Here is a 27,076-nt window from a genome sequence, read left to right as displayed (position 1 = left end):
TTGTGGCATGAGGTAGTCATTGTGCCAGTAATTTTATATTTGCCTTTCTAGATTCTTTTTTTTTTTTTGTTCTTAACCCTTTTCTCTTGAGGAAGCAGATCTGTCATGTATATAGGTAAGTGTGACTGATGTAGCTGAGGTGTAGGAATTTCTTTCCTTGATAGTGCTCAGGAACCAAAGTCAACCATGATAGTCCTGTTGCTAGCTTCATGACAGTTATTGCTACCAGCTCTCTAGGAAGTCTCTTCAAATACTTCCCTATCATAATTTGTTTTTGTTGTTTTTCTTTCTTTGCCCATGCTGTTACTGTAAGAATGCCATACCTGTATTTCCAGCTACTAGAGAGGGAGTTTTGATGCATACTTGGTAGTGAACAGTTATTTTTCTATGATAACTATTAACTATTCAGTTTTATTAGTTATTAATGAATGAAATATAGGAAAATTCTGTATGTTCCTATTTTTCCTTTAGAGATCTTTCATGAAGAAATATTTGACTATGTCAGTTGGGCAGAAAATGTGAAATATTTGGATACTTTGAGATTTCTTTGTAAATTTTAATGTTAGGGACACCCCTGAATTTAATGAGGCATCCAGTATTTCACAGAGTCAATTTGTGTTTATTTAGATTCCTTAGGCTATAATCATTTGAGCATCCTACATTTCCACCTGGATCCATCATGAATTGCATGTCAGCTGACATTTTGAAGAAGAAACAAATACAAGAGATTAAGGTTATTTTCTTCTTTATTTATTCTTAGTAGTTCAATTCAGTCTAATGTCAGTGCTTCCATTTACACGCTAAAGGCAAAGCCAGTCTCCCACGCACTCACTCACATCATTTAATGAATTTTAGTTTTTGGCAGATCTCATTTCTATTTGTTCTTGAGGGAAACAGATAGCTCACATTTTTTTTGTTATTTTTATGAATTCAGAAAATAAGTGTTGAATTTATAGAATGAGGACATTCAAGCTGACCCAGAATGATCATTAACTCTTAGGCTGTAACCGTAAATTTCATGTGGACACATCTCTCATAGCTCCCTATTTCACAATCACAGAATCTAAAATCACCGACTGTTACATGTCAACTAAAACCAGTATAGGATATTCTAGCTACAAGTATGTGAAACTGTAACTTAGATGTGTGTTAAAGAATGTTTTAGAATCTTCTTGCTAGATAAGATAAATGATTACATTAGCATTTATTTTCAGATATTTTTTAAACTCATTTGAAACTACTTGCAGATAGAAATAGAACTATTCTGAATGCTGATCTCAATATGAAATATAGAATCCACAGAATACACAAAAGTATTGATGATATAACATTCAGTAATCAGGATGCTATGATTTTACATTAAAATTTAATTATGTAGTAAAAAATAGAGTTGTTATAGCTAGAAAAAAATATTTTCAGAGGCAGCAGATACCCTTGGTGGAAATGAACAGTTCTACATAGAAAGAAAATCCAGGAAGTATGCAAACTAGACACCAGAATACGCAGTATATTAAATTTAATCAGAGATTACACAGAATATGACATAAAACAGCAGTTGACTAGAATAATTATAATCTGCAACACGTGAAAACAGTTTAGAAAATTGATTTAGGTCATATTCTCTGACAGTAGGCTTGTTGGAAATATAGGCATAGAATCAGACAGATTTATGTGTCATCTGGTGCTCCCTTCCCTTGCTACCATATCAACTTCAATTGATGGTTTTGTATGGATTCAAGCAGCAGACTTGGCTGTTGATTGGTAAACTAAATCTGTAATGAGACTGTTAACTTCATAAAGCCACAATTAACTATTTATTGCTATTTTGATGAGTATTTTAGATGCAAAAGCACATTCCTCCTAATATAGTGGGAAATATAGCTCAGAAATAATTTGTGGGACAGTTTTATGATTGTCTAAAATAAGAAATGTTTGGCTTGTCATGTATAATTCCATTATTCAGTGACAAACACACATTTGCACATCAGAGACAAGAATTTTAGAGATGAATCCTGGTGGAATTTTTAGGGAAATCTTGTTCAACTATATTTATGAAAGCAAGAATATGTTATTTTTAAAAATTGGGTGTACTGACTGGCCTAAGCATAGACTTTCTTCTTTTCAATCATATAGTTACAAAAACTGTATATTACAAACAGTATAGAAACAAGCTGAAAAGAATGAGCCACACATCCTGGATGATTATCTATATGCAGTTAAATTTACATATATAAAAGAAAATACAGCCTACTCCCTTATAGTGCACAGTTATTTTTTAGATAAAATGTATCACTAGCAAGTGGTTGTGGCCACTAATTCTAGTTATCCCCAGCACAGAGAATAAGAGCAAGATCCGTTCGGTACAGCTTCCCTCCATCCGACAAAGCCATTATGTTCTTCTTGTATGTTGTAATATTATTAATATCCAGATCCTGTATAGAACATAAATGGCATTGTAATCCAGTTAAATATGGAAGTTAATTAACCACTGTCAAGTGATAAAATGTGAGATGAAAACTACTTGTTACATCAATCCATTAACAAAACAGCTGGATTAAATTCTTATACAAATGTGAATAATCACAAGGTTGTTTTTAAAATCTATTTATCACAGTTACTCTGATATAGGCCAGAACTAAATTGAGTTAAGAATTGAATTCTATTTCTGCTCCTCTATAAATTTTTAAAGTAGATTTCCAAAATGAATGTGTGGTTGCTTTTGGATGGATCCATAGAGTCTGCTTAAGAAGTAAGTGCCACGGTAACTAAGTTACCTGTTTATTCTTCTCACACAGATCCTTCAGTAAAGCATCCAGTTCATTTTCATCTATGTATCCATTGCCATCCTAGGGGAGGGGAAATAAAATAGTGTACAACCAACTTGATCTACAGTAGTGGGAAATGAAGTAAATGGAAATAATTGGAATCTTTTTTTAAAAATTATACTCTAAGTTCTGGGGTACATATGCAGATCATACAGGTTTGTTACATACGTATACACGTGCCATGGTGGTAGTTTGCTGCATCCATCTCCTGTCATCTACATTAGGTATTTTTCCTAATGCCATTCCTCCCCTATCCCCCCACCCACTGCTATTCCTCCCTTAGCCCCCACCCCCAGGCCACAGTATATGATGTTCCCCTCCTTGTGTCTGTGTGTTCTCATTGTTCAACACTCACTTACAAGTTAGAACATGCAGTGTTTGGTTTTCTGTTCTAGAAAGTCTCCCAACTGCATACATGGCAGATACTCTAATCTGTTATGTCAGGCTATGCAAGTTTTTAGCTGCTCCAAAGTTGTAAAATATGCAAGGTATTAGTTACCTCTCATTCAGTACCTTACATTTGTATAATATCTTGAACTTTTCAAAGTACTTACACATGTATTCACTTAATGTTAGTAATTCACTTAATGTTAGTAATTCACTTAATGTTAATAATATCTTCTGGGACAAGTGAGGAAACTGAGGGCTGGGGAAGGTACGTTGTTCCATATCACACCAGGTTGTGGCAGAGTTCTACTAGAGGTCACAGGTCCAGGAGTAAACAAATTAGAAGCAAAGGGTGTGACATAGTGACATCACAAATAACCTTTATTTTGCTGGATATTTTCCCCTAGCTTAATCCTCATTCTATCGTGCAAACTGGTGTTATTTTTATCTCGTTTACAAATGAAGAAATTGAGGCTCACATGAGTTTAGTATCTTGTTCAAAGTCTCAAAGCAGGTAAATCATAATGTGGGATTCAAATCAAGGTTTGTGTAATTTGGACATACCATAATATCTTTCCTATGAAAAGAATGAGTTGCTTGTATAATTTTAATGGTTATTTTTTTTCCAAATTCTTCTAAAGAATCAAATTATAGATAAGAACAAAATTTTAAGTCATCCAAATCAGAAAGAAAGTTAAATCATTCCTGTTTGCAGATATGATTTTTAAATAAAGAAAACCTTAAAGACTTCACAAAACTGTTCAAATTAGTAAACAAATTACATAAAGTTGTAGGATGCAAAATTAACAATTGAAAATTAGTTACGATGATAAACTATCTGAAATGGAAATTAGAAAATCCTATTTACAATAGCACCAAAAGAGTAAAATACTTAGGAATAAAGTTAGCTGAGATGAAAAACTTATACACTGAAAATTATAAAATACTGATGAAAGAAGTTAACAAAGACATAAACAAATGGGAAGACATACTGTGTTTATGGATTGGAAGGCTTAATATTGTTAAAATGTCTATACTACTCAAACACATCTACAGATTCAATGCAATCACTTCCAAAATCCCAAGGGCAATATTTATACAAATAAAAAAATACTAAAATTCATACGGAACCACAAAAGATTCCAAATAGCCAAGAACCATCTTGAGAAAGAAGAACAAACCTGGAGATATCACACTTCTTGATTTCAGAATATATTACAAGCTACATTGATTAAAACAGTAGGGCACTGAAGCAAAAATGGAAACATAGACTAATGAGCTCTCAGTTTCACATGTTATGGTCAACTAATCTTTGATAAGATTGCCAAAAACACAAAATGAGACATGATAGCTTTTTTTCAACAAATGGTGTTGTGTTAACTGTACAGCCACAGGCAAAAGAATGAAATTGAACTTTTAGCTTACACCATATAAAAAATAAATTCAAAATAGATTAAAAAAATTAAATGTAAGATCTGAAACTGTAAAACTCCTAGAAGCAAACAAACATAAAAAAAGCCTTTATGGCTTTGGTCTTAGAAATGATTTCGTGGATATGAAACCATAAGGAAAGGAAATACAAGCAAAAATAGACAAGTGAGATTGCATCAAACTTAAGCCCTTCTGCACAGCAAAGGAAACAATCAACAGACTGCAAAAGCAGCCTATAGAATGGGAGAAAGTATTTGTAAACCATATCCCCAAAATGGTTAATTTCCAAAATTCATAAAGAACTCCTATAACTCAATAGCAAAAAATGAATAATCCAATTTTAAAAATGGGTTAATGAATTGAGAAGACATTTATCCAAAAAGGATATATAAATGGCCAACAGGTAAATGAAAAAATGCTCAACATCACTAATCAGAGAAATAGAAACTAAGCGAACACCTGACACCTGTTAGAATGGCTATGATCAAAAAGATAAAAGATAAATGTTAGTGAGAATGAAGATAAATTGGAACTCCTATACACATTTGTGGAAATGCAAATATGGTGCATCTACTATGAAAAACAGTGTGGAGACTACTCAAAAAATTAAAAATAGAACTACATATGATCAAACAATGTCAGCATAAGGCAAATACTGCATGATGCCACTTATATGAGGTATCTAAAATAGTCACACTCATAAAATAAAATGTCATTGTCAGGGCTGGGGGAAGGAGAAATGAAGTATTACTAATCAATGAGCATAAAGTCTCAATTATATTAGATGAATGAATTCTAAAGATCTGTCAATATTGTCTCTATAGTTTACAGTACTATATTTTAAACTTAAAAATTTGTTATGATCACATGTTAAGTGTTCTTACTGCAATGAAAAAGGAAAAAAGTAATAATTTTTTACCTGATCATAGAGCTCAAAAGCCTTATTGAACTCTTTCCCACACATTTTGATTCCCTAAAGACAACGAAGAGAGTAAATGTTAAAATGCTATTACTATGTTTCAGTATGTTTCCCTGGACAAGTCTCCCACATTCTAGCTTTTCTTTTCTTTCTTTCTTTCTTTCTTTTTTTTTTTTTTTGAGACGGAGTTTCGCTGTTGTTGCCCAGACTGGAGTGCAATGGCACGATCTCGGCTCACGCAACCTCTGCCTCCTGGGTTCAAGCAATTCTTCTGCCTCAGTCTCCCGAGTAGCTGGGACTACAGGCGTGCACCACCATGCCCAGCTAATTTTTGTATTTTTAGTAGAGACGGGGTTTCATCTTGTTGACCAGGATGGTCTCGATCTCTTGACCTCGTGATCCACCCGCCTCGGCCTCCCGAAGTGCTGGGATTATAGGCATGAGCCACCGCACCCAAAGCTTTTCAAGGAAAATATTATTTAAGGTAGTAAAAAGTTAAATACCTGGAATTTAAGAAGAAAATTCTCCTGCACTGGCAGTAACCTTTTGAGAGAAAACATTATATTAATTTATTATATTTTTTGAAAAGGATCCACTTATAATAACATTTTTCATGGTTCCTAAACTCACCTGGCCATCTCAGTTAACTCCAGCTTCCCATCATTATTTGAATCAAATAGTTTCAGCTGAAAGATAGAATGCCATTATTCTAGCTATTTGAGGAATGATTTATTGCATGAAGGAGATGAACTTCAAAATAAAGCTGTTTGAGTTAACTACTTGTGTATATACAGGAAAATTTTAGAAACTAGCACTGCTAGACTTTCAATGCAGATTTTCAATTCTGTAATGCGTCAGTTGCTAGAGTTTATCAGAATAATATAGAATAGTCAAACAGAGCAATAGTGGTCTTAGCTAAGTTCCTAGAACACTGTCACTTTAAATTGCAAATACATTTGTATGTATGTCAAGATGTGGGAGGGATGGCATCTGACGGTTTACTGCACTTCTGGAGTCTCTCCAATAAGAAAATAAATATTTAATTTATTTCAGCCTTTTAGAGTATAGAACAGCACAAACAGAAGAAGAAAATAGGTAACAAATAAATCCTTACAGAATAGAAATTTTGAATAATTTTTGAATTGTTTTATTTTCTATTGGGTATTAGAAACTCAATAAAGCCCTGCAACTTTCCATTGCACTTATATAGACATCATTCACAAAGACACATCCAGATGGAAACACACTCAGACCCATATTTGGGAAGCATTCATCTTTTTAGACAGTAGCAGCTATTGGTATAATATATCAAAGTAGTATATATTAATTACATTAAATGTATAAAATGTGTATACTAAATGAACACTAACTGTGTGAAAAATTAACATTGTTTTTAAAGGACAGAATGTGTCCAGTGTTATAATGGATATAGGTTTAGTGACATCTTTTTAAGGAGGAAATGAAGAGTATTCTATGGTTTAAGATGTTCTAAGAATCTTTTGTAGGAGGCAGATTTTTTTCAGGGTCCCATGCTGACAAAACAATTTATAATCCATTGACCGTAATATTCTGATTTTGTCACACTCTCTACCAAGATACTGGACAGCTCAATCACTTAGTTATGTGCCCATAGGGAAATATTTTCCAGCATATATATTTAAATTTTAATTAGCTCTTGATTAATTTGCTTCCTGGATTTGAACTGGTTTATGACATTTAATCAGATATGTCAGGCCAATCCAACAGAGGGAAACTCCCATCTGAGTGGGTTTTGAAAGACTGCTTCAATATTCCACCTGGAAAGGAGCCTTTCTTTAAATAGGCATCCCTTAAGATTGGAACAAAGTGGAAAACTGATAAATGTAGGTTATTGTCCATTACCCAAAAGTTTTTCAGAGCTTGGACCTGCTGATTGTGGCACATAGCAAGAAACTCTCCCCCATTTGTTTGCTAATGCTATTGTAAGTGGAGATGTAATGAGGAATTAAAGATGATCATGAAAACCTTTTTGGTTGTTTTGAAACTAAAGCTTAGCCCCACTTTATAATAAATAACACTGTTTAGTGAATAAGGCAATGGTAAAGTTCTAGTAGGTTTTCCTCCCCCCTGCCCCCGCCATAAAAGTAAGCTGAGATGCTGAAAGCAAACCTTGGTTACATCAAATATAATTAAATCCTTTATAAGATTGTTTCTCAGAGTAATTAAAAAGTCTAACTCCTTTAATCTAATATAACAGCAGCTTCTATAGTATAGTGCTATGTTTATGGTTTATTGATTTAAATCCATGGTATAAGAATTCACAGTACCTTCACTGTACTGAAAGCATGTATGAATATATGTATCTCCTGGTAATCCTACTTCTGTGATGAGTCACAATAAGCAAACTTCATCCAATAGAAACTAACTTCGTAGACATTCATTTATTTTATCTGGAACTTTATTTATTTGCTCATTTTTCCCCCTAAAACAGTAGGTGCCTATGTGTAAAACAGTTTTCTTGGCTCTATTATCAACATTCTATAGACGATATTAGTTATCACTATTTACCATAGCATCAGCCTCAGGGCATATTTAGATTTCCTCACCCTAGGCACCAATATAAAACCACCAAATAACAAAAATCAAAAGAAAGAAGGAAACCCATTTTAAGCTGCTTAATTAATAAAGTAGCTAGACAGTCTCTTTAAACTCTAACAAGGTATGATTTCCCAAACTGTGATAAAAATGGATTCAGGACCTCTATAATAAGTGAGTTTTTGGTGATATAATTTATATATATAGTTTACCTTATACATGTGTAAGTTATATAATTTAGTGATATAATTACACTGGCTTTGGAAGAAAAGCAAGTCATCTTTTGATAGATAAAAATTACACAGCTCTATAGGGGAGAAAATGCTCAGATGTTGAGTCTCAAAGCCAATGCCTGCAGCACACAAAATGACAAGATGTAAGCATCCCTAAGTATTTCAGTTTTCAAATGAAATTCTACCTATGTGCATATGATACCCACACCACTGTTTATTTATTTCATCCTGTGCAGTCTTGGGTATTAGAAAGAACATCATACTATTTCATGAGATCTTGGCTGCAATCTTTTAAGATCAGTCTTACCATTAGGTCTGTATACTCAGCTAATTTTGTGTCATCAACGGTCTTGTTTGCTTTTTCCAGCAGGTCTTTTAGAAAGTTCTGTTAAAACAAAGAACACTTAGATAAATCTCATTGACAATATATTGTCTACTTTCATGTCAGAATGCCTTGGAACAGGACATACCAGGAATGCAAAGAAAGTCTCTTTTTGAGGGTAGAAGCAGGTGAGTAGAGGAACTTATAATAGACGAAAGACCAACCAGGTGGTCCTCATTCCAGCAATGAAACTACCTTTGACAAGAATAATACCTGCTTTTTACTGAGGCTCGATTGGTCATTATATGTGCATTACCATGATTTCAATTAATCTCAATAAAACCTTTTAAAACCAGCCAGCCCAGTGGATGCATTTCTGCTTACTGATATGTTCACAAGTACTCAAGGGATTGTTCTGCAAGAAACACAAGGGCCTTTATACCTTTGGAATACGTACAGAAAATTATCAGTAAACCAGATAGAGATCTATCTCTAATTTCAAATCCACTTCTGCCCCCGCCCACCCCAGGCTGTATTTACACATCAGTTTATAGCTACTATGATGCTCATTTCTCCAGAGGGCCAGTTGGTTAGTTTTTGGCTTGATGCAGTCCAAAGCACTTTGGTTAAAATGCTTCCGCTGACTATTCAAATTAACAAAATTGGCCACAGATGATGTCATTGAATCTTTGAAAGATATATGAATCATATTAAAATAGAGATTGAAGTGGGAAGGATGAAAAACAAGATGATTATTAACTTGACAGCTGGAGCTTAGGAGTGAATTTAATTTTTTTAACAGAAATGTAAATCAAATAAAAGCTTTACAAAGATTTGCCATATAAGTGACATGTAAGCACTTAAGCGTATAATAGTCACTCATTTTGTTTAGTGCTGTTCATTCGTAACTCCTTTATTTTCTCAGAAAATGAATGCAATTAGGAAAAGCTGGGCAGATACTGTATCCAGATATTATTGAAGGGTTAGATTTCTTCAGTTCAGCAATGGTTTATCTCCCTCAGAACTGTACCAGTTCTGGGCTGATTGGATACCACTTTTTAAAAGGAAAGAAACCCTTTTCTTAGTTTGATAAATTTTTTTACTTTAAATATTCCACTTAAAATCCAAAGAGAAGCATGGAAAATTCAGTTATCTGTTGGGGTTGAATTTTATTTTTGAGCCTTACAGGGCTTTTGTCAGAGATTAATTGGGTTAAAAAGCCTCATCAGAGACTAAAATGGTGGTCACAAAAATAGCCTGGGAGAAACCTTGGGACGCAGAGATTCAAAGTCATGTCTGAGAGCAAGTGATGTTTTACTCTATTATGGACCTTAAAATTAGCTTTCTTGAAAGATCCATTAAAAAAGAATGCCAACTTATCTTCAAAATTCCCCAGGGAAGAGGACTTCTATTTAGAATCTCTTTCTGAGAATAAAATTTAGAACAAAGGAGACTTTTAGAATATTTTGAGGTCAGTATTGGAAATGAACTAAGGTTTGCATTATGAACTAGAAAGGATCTTTAAAAGAATATTTTTGGTCTAACTAATAAAATAAAAACACAGTGGCTTAACTGTCACCTTGTGGGTTGCTGAGCTGCAAGTTTGTAAATACATTATTTTCAGTAACTTCACATTAAAAATGCTTACATTTTCAAGAGGATACACTTGAATATGTTTTAGCCATTTTGCCATGGCCCAAATGTCCCAGTTCCATCTTTAAAATTGTATTCTACTCACTCTACGTTGAACTATACTAGCACTGTTAGATATTCCTATTTCCTGGCATAGCAGCAAAAGATGTAGCTCTTAATAAACGAAGTCTGAAAGAGTGCAGTGCTGTGGGGTGGGGTATCATTCTTAGCATTATCACACATTCTAGGTCCAAATCTAGGTTCTCTTCTTAGGCAGCTGTATAATCTTAAAAAATTAGAGAGATTTTTTAAGATCTCTCTAATTAGATCTCTCTGCACCCCAATCTCACTGTTCATATATTAGGAGTGATAATACCAGCTTTGCATATTTTCTGTGAGGATTAAATGTTAAAATACATTTCAAGCACCATGGTACCTTGTACTCTGCCTGACACACAGTCAATAAATATTAACTCACTTATATTTTAGTCACTCTATATTTTAAAAATAGAAAAAGTAGGGTCTTTCAGACGGACATGTTTTGAGATTGGTTTGAGGAAATGAGAAGAATACTTCCATATTCATGAAAGGCTAGTAAATTGAGCTCATGAATAATATAATTTATTATATGCTACATGTCACAAAAGCTTTCATGTGCAGAATATTACTGGAGCTTCACAATAAGCCTGAGAGGAAGGATTTATTACACTCATTTTAAAGATTAAAGAAAATTAGAAAGATGTAGTAATTAATGAGATAAGACTTGATTTCATATCTCTGCCTTTTCTCTTATATCCTCCTGAAGTGATAAATTCATTTTCTCAGTTGCAGTTTTTCAAAATTTTAATTATAGGAGATTTTTCTTTATCATCGTTGTTGTGGAGAGACAGTAGGTTGTACAGAATGTCTACAGGCCTGGGAGGCAGACTAGCCTGGATTTGCATGCACATCACGCCTCTGTCCAATTTCTGTGTGGCCTTCAGTATATCATTTAACTTCTCTCAACTCTTCCTCACTGGGGTAATAAAATCGCATAGAACTCATGCAAAGATTAAATAAGACATTATGTGTAAAATAGTTGGCATACAGTAGCTATTTAGTAACTTCTTCTTTTGTAAGAAAATCCATGTGTTTATTTTGAGAAGTAAAACTTCAAATTTCAATAAAGTGAATTGCTTATTCGGCTTATCTGTAATTCTGTCTGTCTTATATATTTGTGTACTCCACAGAAAATGTTTATTTCTTGCATTACTGTACAGAATTTTAAGAAGCAATTGAAGTCTTTTTTGATCTGGTACTTAATTAACAATGTCGAAGAGTAGGTGAAAATGTGACACTGTTCAACATTAGTTTCTTTTGTGGGAGGTTTTTTAAAAAGCTAGGAAGCTCTTAGTTCGTAATTGCATTTGAAAGGAAAAACTTAGCACAAGTTTTATTTGCTTACCTTAAGTTCCTCAGTTTCTATGAAACCACTGTGGTCAGTATCGTATTTTCTCCATGTCTGTAAATAATTTTGGATAAGGAAAACAAACACATTTTTAATAAAAGGAACAATTTTCCTACTTTCAGCAGCTTTCTTAAAGGGACAGCTTTCTTATACCTTCATGAATTCCTCACAGGACTTCAGCTGCTGGCATCGGAACAGCAGCAGGAAATTCTCTTCTGTGGGTAATATGTGAGCCAACTGGAAAAGATTTAAAAAGAGAGAAACGTGTTGTAAGGAGCTCAAAAACAAGTCTCTGTCATCACCTGCTGCTTAGTTTGTCTTCAGCGTGTTCACTCACAGGCTAGAAAAGTAGAAGAAAAACATAAGAGTCGGTGTTCCCTTTCTGGTACTTTCCTATCATTTCTTCAATGCATTGTGTGCCTTTGTGTGCTTCGTTCTTGGGTCAGTGAGGTGGCTGCAGCAGACCTGTGTTCAGGAAGAACTAGCATGGCTGCTTGTCTGCTGGACATTCAGGCTGATTCGTTCTGTTGGCTTGAACCCTTCATGTGTTCTATGCCACAGATCAGGGCTCCCTCCTCACAGGGTGCACAGAATGGCACATGTGGGGGCCATAAATTTCATGTGAAGTGAAACAAACCATGAGGAACATACATGTGGGGGAGGGGAGTGAAGGGGGAAAATGCATTCTCACACCCGAGGAGAAAGGCTGCTATGAGATGCAAAGGAAGATAAACCAAGGACAACTGTAAGGCAACGGAAAGGAAATTCACCATGAATGGTGGGGCATTAAACAGGAATAGGAAAAACCAGTTCTCAAATTGTTGCTTTCTGCTCAAAGGACATCTATTGCCTGAATCCAGGGCTGGGGTTTATTTTCTGATCTCCACCGCATGCCTCTATGATATTTTTCCTTGGATGTCATTTCATAACTTCAATCCTCCTCTATTTTTTTTTCTGGAAGAAAAAAGGATTCCATATCCCATTTTATGACTAATCTATTGCATGCAGAGAAGGAAGGAGCTGGATTGATGGCTCCACTGCAGATGTGAGAGCTATTTCTGGCCCAGCAGCTAATTAGCTGTGGTCCCCAGCAACCCCGAGCCATTTCTGGACTTCAGTACCCTCATCACTAAAACAGGAACTTGAAATAGAAGCCAGTGTTTCTTGAATATATTGGGATCAAAACGTCTTCTGTTGGAAGCACTGCATTTTCACCATTAAAGAATGAATCTACACACACTATGTGTCATCTGATTTCCAGGATTTCATAAATTCCCTGAATCACAGGCATGGACCCTCTTCCCTGGATTTTAGGCCAAGAGCCTGTATTCTAGATTACTCTTAAAGTCAGAGTAAGTTCAAAAAGTTCTACCAAGTTATAGAAAAGATTATCACAATTATTTTTTTAAAATTTATCCTTTTAGGTTTAAATTAAAAAATTTAAAATTTAATATAAAATGCACTATTCTATGTTATATGTTAGCAATCTCATTTTTCTTATACCTGTGTATGCCCTTTAACTTATCTTATTTTTAGATTTTTGAAATAATATTTCAAATTAAAACCACTAGATTTACAGGCACTACATATGTGGGTGAGACTAAGAGAAAGGGCCAAACCTCATATCAAGTTTAATATGACCTAGTCATAAAACATTTTCTTATTTATTTTTAAAGAAAGGTCACTAGTGTGGGTAGATGATAATATATCTAAAAAGTAAAAATGGGGGTTTATAATTTTCCAGTACTTTAAAAAAATGTAATTAGCTTTTGGTACATAAACACATTTGCATCATTGCAGTGTGTGTGTGTGTGTGTGTGTGTGTGTGTGTGTTTGTGTGTGTGTGTGAGATCCAGGTCCCTTATTAAACTCAGGACATACTTCTGTGACCTTTGCATTCTTTCAATTCCTTTGAGTACTCGAATCATAAAATTCTATACCTCAGAAATAATGTAATTTAATTTTATTCAAAGACCGCATTTTTCAACTGAGGATGCTAAGGCCTGAAGAGGTTGAATGATTTGACCTGATGATTGGCAGACTGAAAATCACTTTAATTTGGTGATTATTAGTAGATTAAGTCATCAACATGCTTCTTGAAGACAGTAATAGAATAGTTTGGTTGCTTCTTTGCTCTTGGACTGTAAATAATGAATTTGTTGGTGATTTTTACAGGTGACAATAAGATAGTTTGAATGACAGGCTGTTCTGATTGAAATCTAGAACCCTGTCTTCCTTAGATACCCCTCCCCCATTTTTTTCCTCATCTGCAAGTGGGCTGCTAGTGGAAAGTAACTATAAATCATTTTCATTATTAAAGTATCCAGATACCTGGCAAGTTAGGCCTAGAAGGTAGGTCTCCCCCAGAGCCAAGGGAGAAGAGGAGAAGGGAGGGAGAATGGCAGTGGGTGGACTAGGCATGAAGAGGGGCTCTGGAGGAGGGAGAAGAACCCACACCCCTCCAGTCTTTTGTTCAGCCTGGCCTCATCTATAATACTTTCCTGGAGGGATTCTGAAGAATGTCTATTTGGGGATTTTAAAGAAGATGGGAAGAGAAGAAAAAGTAACCCAAGAATGAAGAGGGAAAAAGATGGAAGACAAAACACATGAAAAAGGAAGAAAATATGTCAGAGGCAGACATTTTAAAGAGAAAGATTAAAAAATGGAACCGGATGTTATATATACATTTTGGAGGGTCTGCATGATATAGAAGGTCTAGCTACATTTTATTAAGGTTTTGCATGAACATAAGTGTTCATTTAGGAAACAGGAGATAGCTAATACCAACTTGTCCTTTATTTATTGGTATGCAACTTGTTAGATACTTCTTAGAGTTTTTAGGTGACCTTCCTATAGACCATTAATTTCAAGTGGACAGGGAATAATACTTTTCTATATCCCCTGAATATCCAGCATGGTATCTAGCATGTTATATGCCTGAAATAAATACTTGTGGATTAGTTGGTAATTTTACTTTATTAAAAATACCTACTTAAAAGGATTTAGAGTATTGTTTGCTTATCTTCATTATAATTTTCTATTTTGTTTGGATTTTTATAATTAATGTTTATTTCTTTGAACAAAAAGGAATAATTTTTCTTTAAATTTTATATCTTCAAATCCACTGAATACATAAAAACAGAAAAGATAAAGAACGAGCTAGTAAGCAATCACTATATGTAAAATTAGGGAAATTGTCTTCTTTGTTTCAAAATAAAAGTTCATGTAACTCATAAAGTTCAGAGGTCTCCTGAATGTCAGATACAGAGATAGTAAAATTGCTCTTCATGTCTACTATAAAGGTATATTTCTTGCCCACCATGCTTTGGTCTTATACTTAAATTATTAAAAATACAGATTACATCTATATGCAACATATTCAATCTGTTTTAATTTCACTGAACTGTTACTGTTACACTCAATACCATCCTATTTTATAAATGTTAGAAAGGAGTCTTAAGCACATAAAAGACTATTATAAGACAAACTAGACACTTAATGAAAGAAATGTATATGTATCTATAGGATGTGGCTATAGTGAATATAAAGAAATCTTTTCTAAGATATGTTTACAATGGGGTGGTTGTGTGTTGTCTCTCGGTTCTTCTGTCAATGTGTATGAATCAATATTCAAGTTTCAGAGCTAGGCACAGCAATTCTCTAGCTGTAGCCTTTATGGTCATGTCTACAATGTGCCAAAGGTCTTTCATATAGGAGGCTTTAAGTAGAGTTACTTTATTCTCAGATATGCTGTCACTGTTGTTCAGAGACGTACCCAGTACTTCCTAATCCAGTATTATTGGTGATTCCATAATTTTTGGGCTCCCCGCCTGCTCTTTTATGAACTCTTAAAACTTTTTTGTGAGTTGGATAAGAGAGTGAAGAGTGTCAAGGGGATGAGTGGAAGGCAGGTAGCTATGGAAATAAGCAGAATCACTCAGAGCTTCATTTCTGAGAACTAGTTGCTTGTCCTCAAGAGTAGGAAAAAAAACCAACTTTCTACTTGCCTGTCTCCCCTGCCAGTAGACATGCTCCTTGATGATAGGATCTGTGTATTATTTACTATCTCTTTGCCCAGCAACTGCACAAATTTTATTGAAGCAATATATAAAGTCAATTAACTATTTGTCTAGCATCAGGATAGGCTGTAAATAAATGGAGGTAAAGTTCCTTTGGAGATAATTTCAATAACTTATTACTAAGCTGTGAATAGGGGTTGGGGTGGACATTGTGATATGCCAGAGCTCCCTTCAAGTGTTGGGAGTGTTGCTGCAGCCTCAACTGTCAGGGCCCATTGAAGGAATACCTGGAGTGAAGAGAGCTGTGTCCCCAAGGAGGTGGTATCCTATGACTGATCAACATGGGGTATAAAGGCCCAACCCTCTCACTCAAAACTAGAGACATTCCCGAAGGGTCATCCCAGCTTCAGAACTCACTGTAGGGTCAGCTGATGTCTCAGTTGAGACTGTGTCACAGCCCGGCTTCTCCCTCTGCCCAGACCTATTCTCTTCACAACTATCCCAGGGGTATTGATCCCAAGAGCACTTCCTAATAGCTCATTGCTACTCTTCCACTCAGTTCTACTTCCCAGGGAACTCTATCCATAACAGGGGTCTTTACATCTCTATTTTATTTCTAGCATAATACAGAGCCCTTGACTGATGTTTTGGAGTAAGTTGAAATCCCTTGCTGTGGCTCATTTGGCTGCTAAATATGAGGCACTGTGCTGGTGACCACAGTCACAACTAATGAGACATATATGGAGACAGATACTTTCAAACAGCTTTTCCCCTGAAAATTTCAAAGCAGGTGATAAATACAACAATAAAGCTAAGTTCTAGTTGTGAGGAGAAGATACATGAAAGGCTGCTTCATTAGTGATATAAATTACATCACAGTGCACATGAGGCAGAATTCCTAGCTTTTTTTTTTTTTAAATTTTTATTGGATTTTAGGTTTTGGGGTACATGGAATTCCTAGCTTTTAAAGACAATCATGGTATGGTGATATTCTTGAACATGTATTAGCCAAGCATTCATTTTTTTTTTCACTTGAGAATCAGAAAAACATTTTCCCTAGCCAGTGAGAAGTAAGTCCAAGAAATATGAAAGGCAAATAACTATCAAAAATGTAAAGCTCTTTGAATTTAATAATTTGAATTTGACAAATTATGTAAGAAGTGGGGGAAAGGCTTGGCATTCAGAAGTTGGGGTAGATTTTCTAGCAAGTTATTTTTATATGTAACAATAATTGAAAATATATTTGTTGAGTTTTTACAGTGTGCCAGCATTGAGCTATTTGTTCAACATATATTATTTGATTCTGATAATCATTAACAACCTGATGAAGTTAATACATTGTCATTCCTGCTCACAGCCAAGGAAACAGAGGATCAAAGAGGGTAAATGCCCTGCTCTCAAACAGATTGTAGTTGGAGCCAGATTTGAAGGCAGTGAGTCTGACTTTCTTGCCTTTGAGACTCTGTTCCTTACCTTCATTACTCTCCATTAAAATCTTCAATAAAAAATTCCTAATAAATCATTTAGAAAAATCTATGCAGAGACAATTTTAAAATCAGAGTTCATCGTCAGTCATTTTCTCAAATTCTGAGGTGGAAAATAGTCTTCCCTGAAAAATTATTATTCACCGTGGCTAAACTCACAGGCTCAAATCCCATTGCAGATGAAAAGAGGGAAAGGCTGGAGGAGAGCTGCTTCCCTGGGAAGGTTGTTACAGTTTTAGGATTAAAATAGCTTTTAGGTCTATTTTTCAGTGGATGCACTGACCTGGACAAATAGAAACAGTAAGAATGGAGAGAATGGTAGGCTCTCACACATTGCTCAAAGAATCAGGTGAAAAACTTACAGATTTCACATCCATTTAAGAGAAATACCTACATTTCATGTGAACACCAGAGAAAAAAGGTCTATTATCTGCTAAATCATTCAGTTTTCCTTTTTAATTATTTTAATCAGCCCTCTTTGTAGTAGAGCTGTTAGTCTGAATAAATTTAGAACAGTTTTTGACCATCACTTTATTTGTTAAATTATCTCAGAATTTGAATGCTCCTGTTTTGAGTTTGTATTAATAATCTCTTTATTTCTGAACTGTATTTATGTGATTTTTAAAATCTATTTAAAGACATGAAATTAGAAAGTTCGGAAAGAAACATATTTGTTTCTAGGTAGCAAATGCATGTTGTTAGAAAGTGTCAGTTAACTTTATCAGATCAGAAGTTTGAAAGTTAACTATTACATTTTCTAATTTCATGAATGGCATCTTTCAGAGACAAACCAATTGGCCTGTTCCTTCAGGGAAGCAGACTACTGCATGAGTATCATTTGGTTTACTTTGAGTAGATTTTTATGAGTTTGTGAGTACAACTATTAAGTAAGCTTAACCTATAAATAAATCCATCTTATTTCTCCTTTGATTACCAAAGTTAATCTGTGTTTGATGTCAACAGGTAGACTATTATAAATTTTAGAAAACATAGGATTTTGCATTCCTTTATAGCTGGCTAGAATTTTGTATTTATGTCCTATATTATTTATAGGATTTCTAAGCAAGTGATATACATCAAATTGGAAAAAGAAAGGATGAACTTCATTTAATACAACTTTCTGGCGATGCTAGAGAGCACAATGTAAGTTAATACATTTCCTCCTCCCCCCTCCCCATTTTCTACATGTAATCTGTAACTTTTCATTACTATTTCCCAATTATTTTCAGAATTTCTCTTTTCTTCACTCTTAACCACCACAGAGTGAATCAACATGCATATCAACTGTGGAAGCAATTTCCTATTTATTCTCCCATTCTCCAATTCTCTCAAACTAATGTCTTCTTCCAGATGCCTTACTCCTATGTCTTGGCTAATAGCTCAGGTTAATGAAAAGAGTTCTAGAATCAGAATGAGATCTAAGTCTGTGTATAGACTTTGTTACTCCCTGCCAGTGGGACCTTGGATACATCATTTGGCCTTTTTGGGCTTCAGTTTCTTCATCCTTAAAATGAGGAATGTTGCCTAGTTCTTCCCAAGAGTCTCATCTAGCAAAAAGTTCCATGTCCTGGGACACTTAAACCTTCCAGTCAGTTTATATGTATCTCATTTGTCTCCCTTTAAATTCTTTCTGCTTCAGCTGATCAAAAGTTCTGCTGAAATCATGTTTCAAGTGCTTTGCCCAAATAACTTCTCTGCAGAACACTTTGTGCATCCCTATTCAACCCAGCTAAACTTAGAACCTTGCCATAAGTGATCAACCAACTGAAGCCTGAAAACCTTTCCTTTTAATGCAGAAAATGTACAGATTATTTATTATTTAAAAAAGGCAGAGTAGTTTGGGGTAACATGGCTGGGTTCTGACTGTTCTACCCTTAATTTCTTACTTTTTCTGTGACCTTAGGCAAATTCTATTGAAGCTTCACATTCCACAATTATAAAATAGATCTTTATTTTGTATTTAAATTTACTTAATTTTCTTATCATGAAGATCAAATGAGATAACATAATTGAAAACACTCTTTAAATTTTATAATTTTATACAAATATGAGTTCTTTTATTATGTTTATTGCTATAAAAGCTTTTCACCTCTTTATTTCAGATTTCATTGCCTTCTCTATCCTCTTCTGTTACCTATATTCCTCTATCTTTCCTAACACAGAAAGCCTTTTCTTTCCTGTAACAGTTTCTTTTCTGAAACTTCTGAGGAAATTTCCTTCATTAAACCTCCAGGAAAATGCTGCTGCTACATGGCCTCTAACCTCTCATTCAAAATAGAGCACAAATAATAAGTCATAAATGATTAGACTGTATTACATAAAGTAAAACCTGGATTCAAAATACACTCATCCATTTTATCCTTTTAAAAATGTAAAATCCATGTGAATCAGATCAATGCTTTTTACTGCACAATCTAGTATTGCTGAAGAAATGAAATTGAATAAAGAGCTGAGCCCATTAGAGTCCTTCAAGGTGAAGTATATTAAATGTAAGGTGACAGTCTTTCCTTTACTAGGATTATAAAGTATGTCAAATTCTAAAACAGCCAATCTGTAATTTCACTGATGTCATATTTCCAAACTAGTTTTGAATAATTAGATTTACCTCATCTCATTTATGTTTAATTTAAAAGTTATTTTCTTATCCTTGATGGTTTAATATCTTGATTAGTTGGCCTATATGTCAATCTGTAAGTCCCATTACTATTATCTATTTATATAGTAATGAGTTACACATAGGTAAAGGGGAAAGTATGTACTCCAGGGAAAAATTTTAATTACAAAGATAATAATAGTATGTCCTCTCCTAACTCTATTTGTAGTCGCTGTTTAAAAATAAGTGTATTTCAAATTGGCATCACAAGTGTCTTATAAGATCGATTATTTGAAAACCAGGTTATTTCTCTGAATCAAAGGTAAATTATTCCTGAATGTTGAGAGCCAGAATACTTCACAATCTAATACACTGAGAAACAGTATGTAAATAATATAATTATGCTTATGATTTGGCATATTTTAAATTATGACCTTATTAATTTTTCTGGACAAAGGCTTCCACCCAATTTCTCTAATAGGCTGCAGAGATAAGAAAGAGGCTGAGACACCACAGGCTGGTAAGGGAAGCAACAGCTCTTTCACAAATCTGAGAATGCAGAAGAATTGATGCAAAATCCGTTTTGCTTCCTTGATTCACAGACAAAAATAAGTTGCCCTTAATAGGAAAAGTCATTGTCAAAGGATAAGATTTGACACCCACAGTTTTAACTCTCAGAGACTTATAAGAAATCTGTACCTATAACCAATCATAAAATATTCACTCACTTTAGTTAAATTCTTGTGTTTTTACTAAGGCCAATTGTCATACCAGGATGCAGCTTTTTGCCATGAAAAATAAGGATTGTAAATATTTCACAGGAACTGCAAACATTTTACTTTATATTTTAAAAGTCAAGTCTATACTGTTAGGTGATAGGAAATACTGATGGACCTTGTGCTTAGACACTGTATTGAAGTGAGGCTGGGTAATGGAATATGACTGATACTCATCTAGAAGTCAGAGACTTGTTCCTCTAACTGCAGCTGTGCCAGCAAACAGCTGTATGACCAGAGGCAAACCATTTTATTTCTCCAGGGTCTCAATTTTGTAATATATGAAATTTAGGTACTGGGTTAGGCAAACTCTTAGATGTTTTTCATTTCTGAATATTTTTGAACGTCATGCTTCTGAACAGAAGACAATGTATTAACTAGGTAAAAGAAACCTTTCTGAATGGATCTTGCTATATTGTATTTGACTTGGATACAACTTCAAAATGGAAATTCATTTATTAAAACTAAATCAGAAAAATTTGTAAATTCCTTACCTCTACAATTCCTATTTTTCCATCATCTCTTTGCCCATACTGATCCACAAAAGTTTTCATTTCAGGTGATAACTCCTAAAATTATATAAAATCAGGTAAGAAGTTTGTAAAAAAAAAAATACCCAGTTATGCTTGTGATGGTGTTAATAACTTACTGCAAAGAAAAATAAAAATTAGAACCATTTAGAATTATGCATACTGATGAACTAGTCTCATAAAAATTAAAGGCATAACTGATACGCAGTATTTATTAGTTCCAAATAAAAGTTATAATTATGATGATCATTTCTCAATTAATGTGATTTATCTTCTATTATTAATTTTGAGAATATGCTACCCTTTGAAAGTGTAGTCAGAATCATTCCATTTGTAACTTTGAGTGAATTTAAATATAATAATCACCATCAATATACTTTAAACATTACTTGCTTCAGTAAAGATTATCTTGTATTGCTATACTATCTCATCTTATAACATTTTTCTTATTCTAACATAATGTTTTATCTATAAAAAGTAATACATGTTTTCAGTTTGAATAAGCAAAAAGTGTGAATGTTAAAGAGTAACTCACTTTGTAAACAAAGGTTGTTTTAAGCATAAAAGCAATTAAATACATTTAAAAATTAAATAGAGAGCTATGAACTATAAACTAGTGATCTGAACATAGAGCTGGTATTCAGGAGGTTTAGTTTTTACCCTTGGGTCTCCAACATAGCCCATTTAAAATAGCCCTGTTGCATTAACTGAAGCCTATTTAAAATAGGTCAGCCCGTACTAATGTTCTATTCTACGTCCTTGGGAAAGCAAATTAAGGTCTCAGTTTTCATTGTAGCTAACAAGATGGCGGTATTATCTACCACACAAGATTGCTCTGGGGATAGATAGGTTAATATAATTTAAGGGCTATATTGATACTAAATATCATTATTGCTAGTATTTACAAATCTGTTCGGAAAATGTCAACATCTTTAGTAGAACTAAGATAATAAATAGTAATAAAGCAATTTAATTATATTTTAGTCTTTAAAAATACTTACTGTAGATAAATTACAATTTGCATTTGCTGAATAGTGGGAATATCAGTTCCTACCTTTTATTTTTTTTTACATATATCTTAACATAAACAAAAACCAAAGCATCTGTCCTTAAATTTAAAAATGGTGTAATACCACTAGTTTAAGTAGCAGACTTGACATTTAGTTTGTGAAGTTTCTGACAAGTATGTCAAAATCTATTTTTTAAACAGTGCAAAACATACAATCATCATCACCACCAATTATAAATGTATAAAAATGAGTGCAAATATGAAGACCAAACACTATGTTTAGTGTAAAGGATAGTTTCTGAAAATATATTGCATTGTTAAATTTCATTATTGTTATATTCACCTAGTGAAAATTTGGAAATTTCATGTTATTAATATGAAAAACCAAACAATATTTCAATTAATTCAATAAAATCTGTTATCCTATGGCTAGACATGCAAAAATCCTGGTTTATAAGGTCAATGTTTGTGTTATTAAGAAAGAGAAGAAATATATAAGAGTAGGTTTACTACAATGAAGTTGGCAATATAGTGAAACATGTATCTATTATATGAAACTCAGAATCCAGATCTTGGTTTAGATTTTAACTACCCAAATCAAGAAAAATACTCAATTCAGAAAAATCTAGATTGTATTTACAATCCAGAAAAATGCTAATAAGGTATTAAGCAACTTGTTATGATTCTATAAATATGCTTGTTTACTATTAGTACATTACAGTCTAATAATTGGAGCTTTGAATATTCCAAAACAGAGAAAAAATAATTAAACTCTAAATCTCCAACATGAAGACATTTTTTACAAAAAGGTACAAATAGTAAAGTAAAAGAAAGAAAAGAAAAAAATTTTTTAGAGTTCATGAATATTTAAATTTCTAGGATGAAAATAAATCTCAATATTAAAATTACTTCTGGAAAAATCGAAATATAATAATTTAGCTGCTGGAAGCATCTTCCAAGGTTTTAATTCTAAATTTTATGGAAAGTAAGACTTTTCCAACTGGATTTTAAAACATGTATTTTTAAATAAGGAAGCTACTTGCTTTTATTAGATTAGCCAAAGATACATAGAGTTATAATGAAGTATTGCATAAATTTATTTACATGGCAATATATAAGATATGGGGAGGGTAGAGTATATAAAATATTTTAATGCTATTTTATTTCATTTTGTTATACTTTTAGATTTATATAATATTCAATCTGGGTAAAACAATCCCTAGAGCACAATCTAGTTTAAAATCAATTTTGTCAATGATTTTTGTAACTGATAGTTCTGAGTTCTGTAATGAATTATAATACATTTAGAGCCCTCTGGGATTCTTTTGAATATGCTGTACAGAGACATATATTACACAATTTTCAATTTAGATAGAGCAAAGAGATCATTCTATTATTAAATTTTGTATATATCACTCACTATTAGAGGTGGTGATCTGCTATATGATATATACATCATTGGTAATGTAAAATCTCTTTCTGAACATAGTCAAAAAGGCCAAAGACCATTAACATGTAACTCATCCCAATTCAAGACTGCCTTCTCAGACCGTGTTACATAAACCTCAGTAGAGTAGTACAAATTTTAACCCATTTTCCTCTAGACAACTATCTCATCTATGTTTAGAAACTGATTATATTTTACTTTTATGCGGACAACATGTTTTCTTAACAGGTTAACTTATGCCCAAAGGGAGTCATTTACAATTAATAAGAATTGTCCTTTGTTTAATTAACTAATGGCTTAAATAACCAACATAGCTCATTTTCAAAACACCATCAGTCGCTTCCTATCAGAGTATCACTTCGCTTTTTGTTTTTGTTTTTGTTTTTTTACAATACATGAAATTTAAAAAATTGTTTTACTTTTTACTTCTCTGTCTTTTGGGTTTCTTGCTTTCAGTAGAAATGAAGACCTTTTCCTGCTAAATTCAGTTACGCTTCGAGTTGGGCAACTTTCCCTTAGTGAGGAGGGTCAAGACAGGATGTTTTCTCATATCCCCAACTACATCAACATCACAACAATAATAACTGGTGATAGAGTAAGAGATCCATAATCTGCAGATCTGTTTCTTGACCACCAAGGGGCAGAAATGCATTTCCACCCCCTTATTTTTCACACAGTAAAAGAGAAGTTAAAAATTACCTAATCAAACTCAATGGTAGATGTGGTGATCCGCTAAAGAATCTCACGCACCCACACTTTCCTTTGAAGATCTATTAAAGCAAGTACTAGTATAGAATATATATATATTTAAAGCTCCGATTTCAGATAGCAAGGTTTTTCCCTTTAGAAAATCTTTATCGCTGTCTCTGCTTCTCCCTCTTCCCTCCCTTCTTCTGTCCCTCCCTCCCCCATCCCTCTCTCTCTCTCTCCCCCTCTCTCTCTCTTCCCCCTCTCTCTCTTCCTCTCTCTCTCCCTCCCTCCCTCTCTCTCCCTCTCCTCTGTCTGTCTCTATCTCTTTTCCCCTTCTCCTCTCTCCCTATGCGTGCAGGAAAACTGTTCTTTCTTGCCTTTCGCAGTCAATAAACGTTTACATTACCCAGAAAGCGCTTTACCCTGCTGGCTTTTTGTGAAAACACAAGAATATTTTAATTGGGGGATTGAAGGTCTTTTTTTCCCTCTTTCGGAAGCTTGAACCTACCAATCCAGCCTTCTTCCGCGCCTGCTGGAGCTCCTGGATCAAGTTCTGCAGCTCCTTTCCTTCCAGGTAACCACTTCCTGCAAAGACAAAGAGGTACCCAGGTGTCAGATAACTCATTCCGAGTGTCTTTCCCGTTCACTTTCCAAGAGAGTTATCTTTCTGGCGACCCGAGAGGCTCGCTCTTGCCTGGACATTGATTAACCAGCAAAGCATATAGACGCGGCAGCGCTCCCCTCCTGGAGTATCAAACTTTAGATCCACTGAGGACAAAGGAAGATGGTTGGGGTGCTGAGCGCAGCCACAGAAACTTTGCGGGGGGCAGTGTCCCCCAATTTCTGCTCTCTCTCTCTCCTTCTACCATTACCGTTCCTGGAAAGACAAAAGTTTATGGTTTTGGGATTACGGTGGAAACAATTTAAACTTTCAGGGTGAGGGTTTGGAGGCCAGTCGGGGAGATAAGAAGATAAGATTAGACCTAAGGGGGAAGAAGTAAAGAATAGAAAGGAGGGATAATGGGATCAGAAGGCTCAAAGGAGGGCAAAGAATGGGAAGAGGCATGGAAACGGGTCTGGAAACAGTTAAAAAGAGAGAATATAATCACCGTCAGCGTCGAAATGAAGCCAGATCTCGAAAAACTGTGAGGCTGTGATGAGGGATGATTGCAGGTGGGATTCTGCCATTGTACAGCGGGGTGTGTGCCTGGGTGTGGATATGCGTGTGTGTGTCCGCGCGAGAGGGGTGTGAGCCAAAGCTCAGCGTGTGCGCGAATAAGGGCTGCGGAGGGAGACCTGGGCGCGGGCGCTGCTAGGCGCTGTCCTCGGTGCTGCTCAGCTCAGCGTTCCTCCAGAGTTCTCTCCCTACACCCCGCACCCAGTTCTCAGTATTTATCCCGACGGCCCCAAGCCGGGCCACGCCTCCTCCAGCCTCCCATTCCTCACTCTCCGCCTCTTGCTGTCACCAACCTTCTTCCCCTCCCTTCCAGTTTTCTGCTCTGTTCCCAGGAAAGCTAGCTGGAGCCGGAGTTTGGGCTTGTTGGAAGCAGCAGGTGGTGGGAGATCCTTTGCTTAGAGGTTGGATGCTGAAAACAGAGGCTCATTTCCCCCTACATTCTCCTAGTCCAGGAAGAATCTTATTCCTGAATATTATAGTAAAACTCTTGTTACTCGTTAATTTTCAGGTAGAAGGGGAAAGCTGATGACGGGTAGAATCACATAAATGATTATTATATTCATGTGTGATTTCTCCAAGACTTTTCAGAATTTGTTTGAAAAAAAAAAAAAAAAGCCTGTGAAAGCTTGGCGCACATTAGAACAATTTGATTAATGTATTCAATGAATTGATTGTTATCAATAATCACTCTATTTTGTGCCATCATATCAATAATTCTTAAGATGGTTTATATGAACTAACCTTGCCAACGTGAAAAAGTGAAATTCTGGTTTTCTTTTCAGCTTGAAGTAGAATTGTAATTGGAAAGTGATACAGTTAAAGTATAAAACCCTAAAATCTTAGAGAAGTTGTTATCTTACAGGTACTAGAGTTTACTGCTTTTGAATTTAGAAGGTGAGTAAACTAAAACAGAGAAAGGAAGTATATAACCCAGGTTTATAAGTAGGTAGATTAGTGCTGCCACCACAGCCCCATTCAGTGGTCTTAACATACATACATCTCCTTCTTTCTATGCCAAGCAACCCCTACTGGATAATTTTTCAGAAATTGGAAGCCACCATCAGAGTTGGAAAAACTATCTAAACTAAATAGATGCTATAATATATATATATGTATGTATGTTCTATATTATATATACATATATATGTTATGCAATTTAATATCATTAATGATATATTTAGATTATTTCTTATTTATGTAAATACTTCTAGAGCATTTGGCTTTGAGTCTTTAAAGACTCAAAAATATATCCCAAATGTCTAAATACAGTCCACAAAAATGTATCCCAAATGTCTAATTATAATAGTACTAAAAACATTAAGGAACAAGAGAAAATCTACACATAACCAATATAAGCTTAAAGTGAGTTAAAATGAATTTACCAAGTTCTGTATTCTTAACGTTGTGTAATTGAGTTTCAGAACCCTCAAATTTATGTTTTTTGAGATAATGGCTCTATCCAGTACTAGATTTGTGGAGTTTTTTGTAAGTATCTTTTCCAGAGATCCATCAATTTGAAGTTGGCCTATTTCAATAATCTTCTCAATGGAATCCTCACTTTCATAGTACTTTGCAGTTCAT

General features: G+C 34.5%; 1 protein-coding gene across 1 annotated transcript; it reads right to left on the bottom strand.

The window, feature by feature from the left end:
• Nucleotides 1–728: 728 nt before the first annotated feature.
• Nucleotides 729–25,685, bottom strand: CALB1 (calbindin 1). Its single transcript, XM_002759055.7, has 11 exons — nt 25,428–25,685; nt 24,827–24,903; nt 21,137–21,211; nt 11,924–12,007; nt 11,768–11,824; nt 8,677–8,754; nt 6,193–6,248; nt 6,066–6,105; nt 5,563–5,616; nt 2,775–2,846; nt 729–2,432 (listed from the first exon to the last, which is right to left on the bottom strand). The coding sequence occupies exons 1-11, from the start codon at nt 25,504–25,506 to the stop codon at nt 2,319–2,321; spliced, it is 786 nt and encodes a 261-aa protein (XP_002759101.1). The 5' UTR covers nt 25,507–25,685; the 3' UTR covers nt 729–2,318.
• Between the last annotated feature and the right edge of the window lie 1,391 nt (nt 25,686–27,076).

The sequence above is a fragment of the Callithrix jacchus genome, chromosome 16 (assembly GCF_049354715.1).
Source record: "Callithrix jacchus isolate 240 chromosome 16, calJac240_pri, whole genome shotgun sequence".
In the NCBI taxonomy this organism is placed as follows: Eukaryota; Metazoa; Chordata; class Mammalia; order Primates; family Cebidae; genus Callithrix; species Callithrix jacchus.
This window is presented reverse-complemented; position numbering and strand designations above follow the sequence as displayed.

Coding starts and splice junctions, on each gene's coding strand:
- CALB1 (XM_002759055.7), bottom strand. CDS start 25,506: ATGGCAGAATCCCACCTGCAATCATCCCTCATCACAGCCTCACAGTTT. Junction 21,212..24,826: donor CGCGGAAGAAGGCTGGATTG/GTAGGTTCAAGC, acceptor ATATAATTTTAG/GAGTTATCACCTGAAATGAA. Junction 8,755..11,767: donor TAGAAACTGAGGAACTTAAG/GTAAGCAAATAA, acceptor TTGTTTTAACAG/AACTTTCTAAAAGACCTGCT.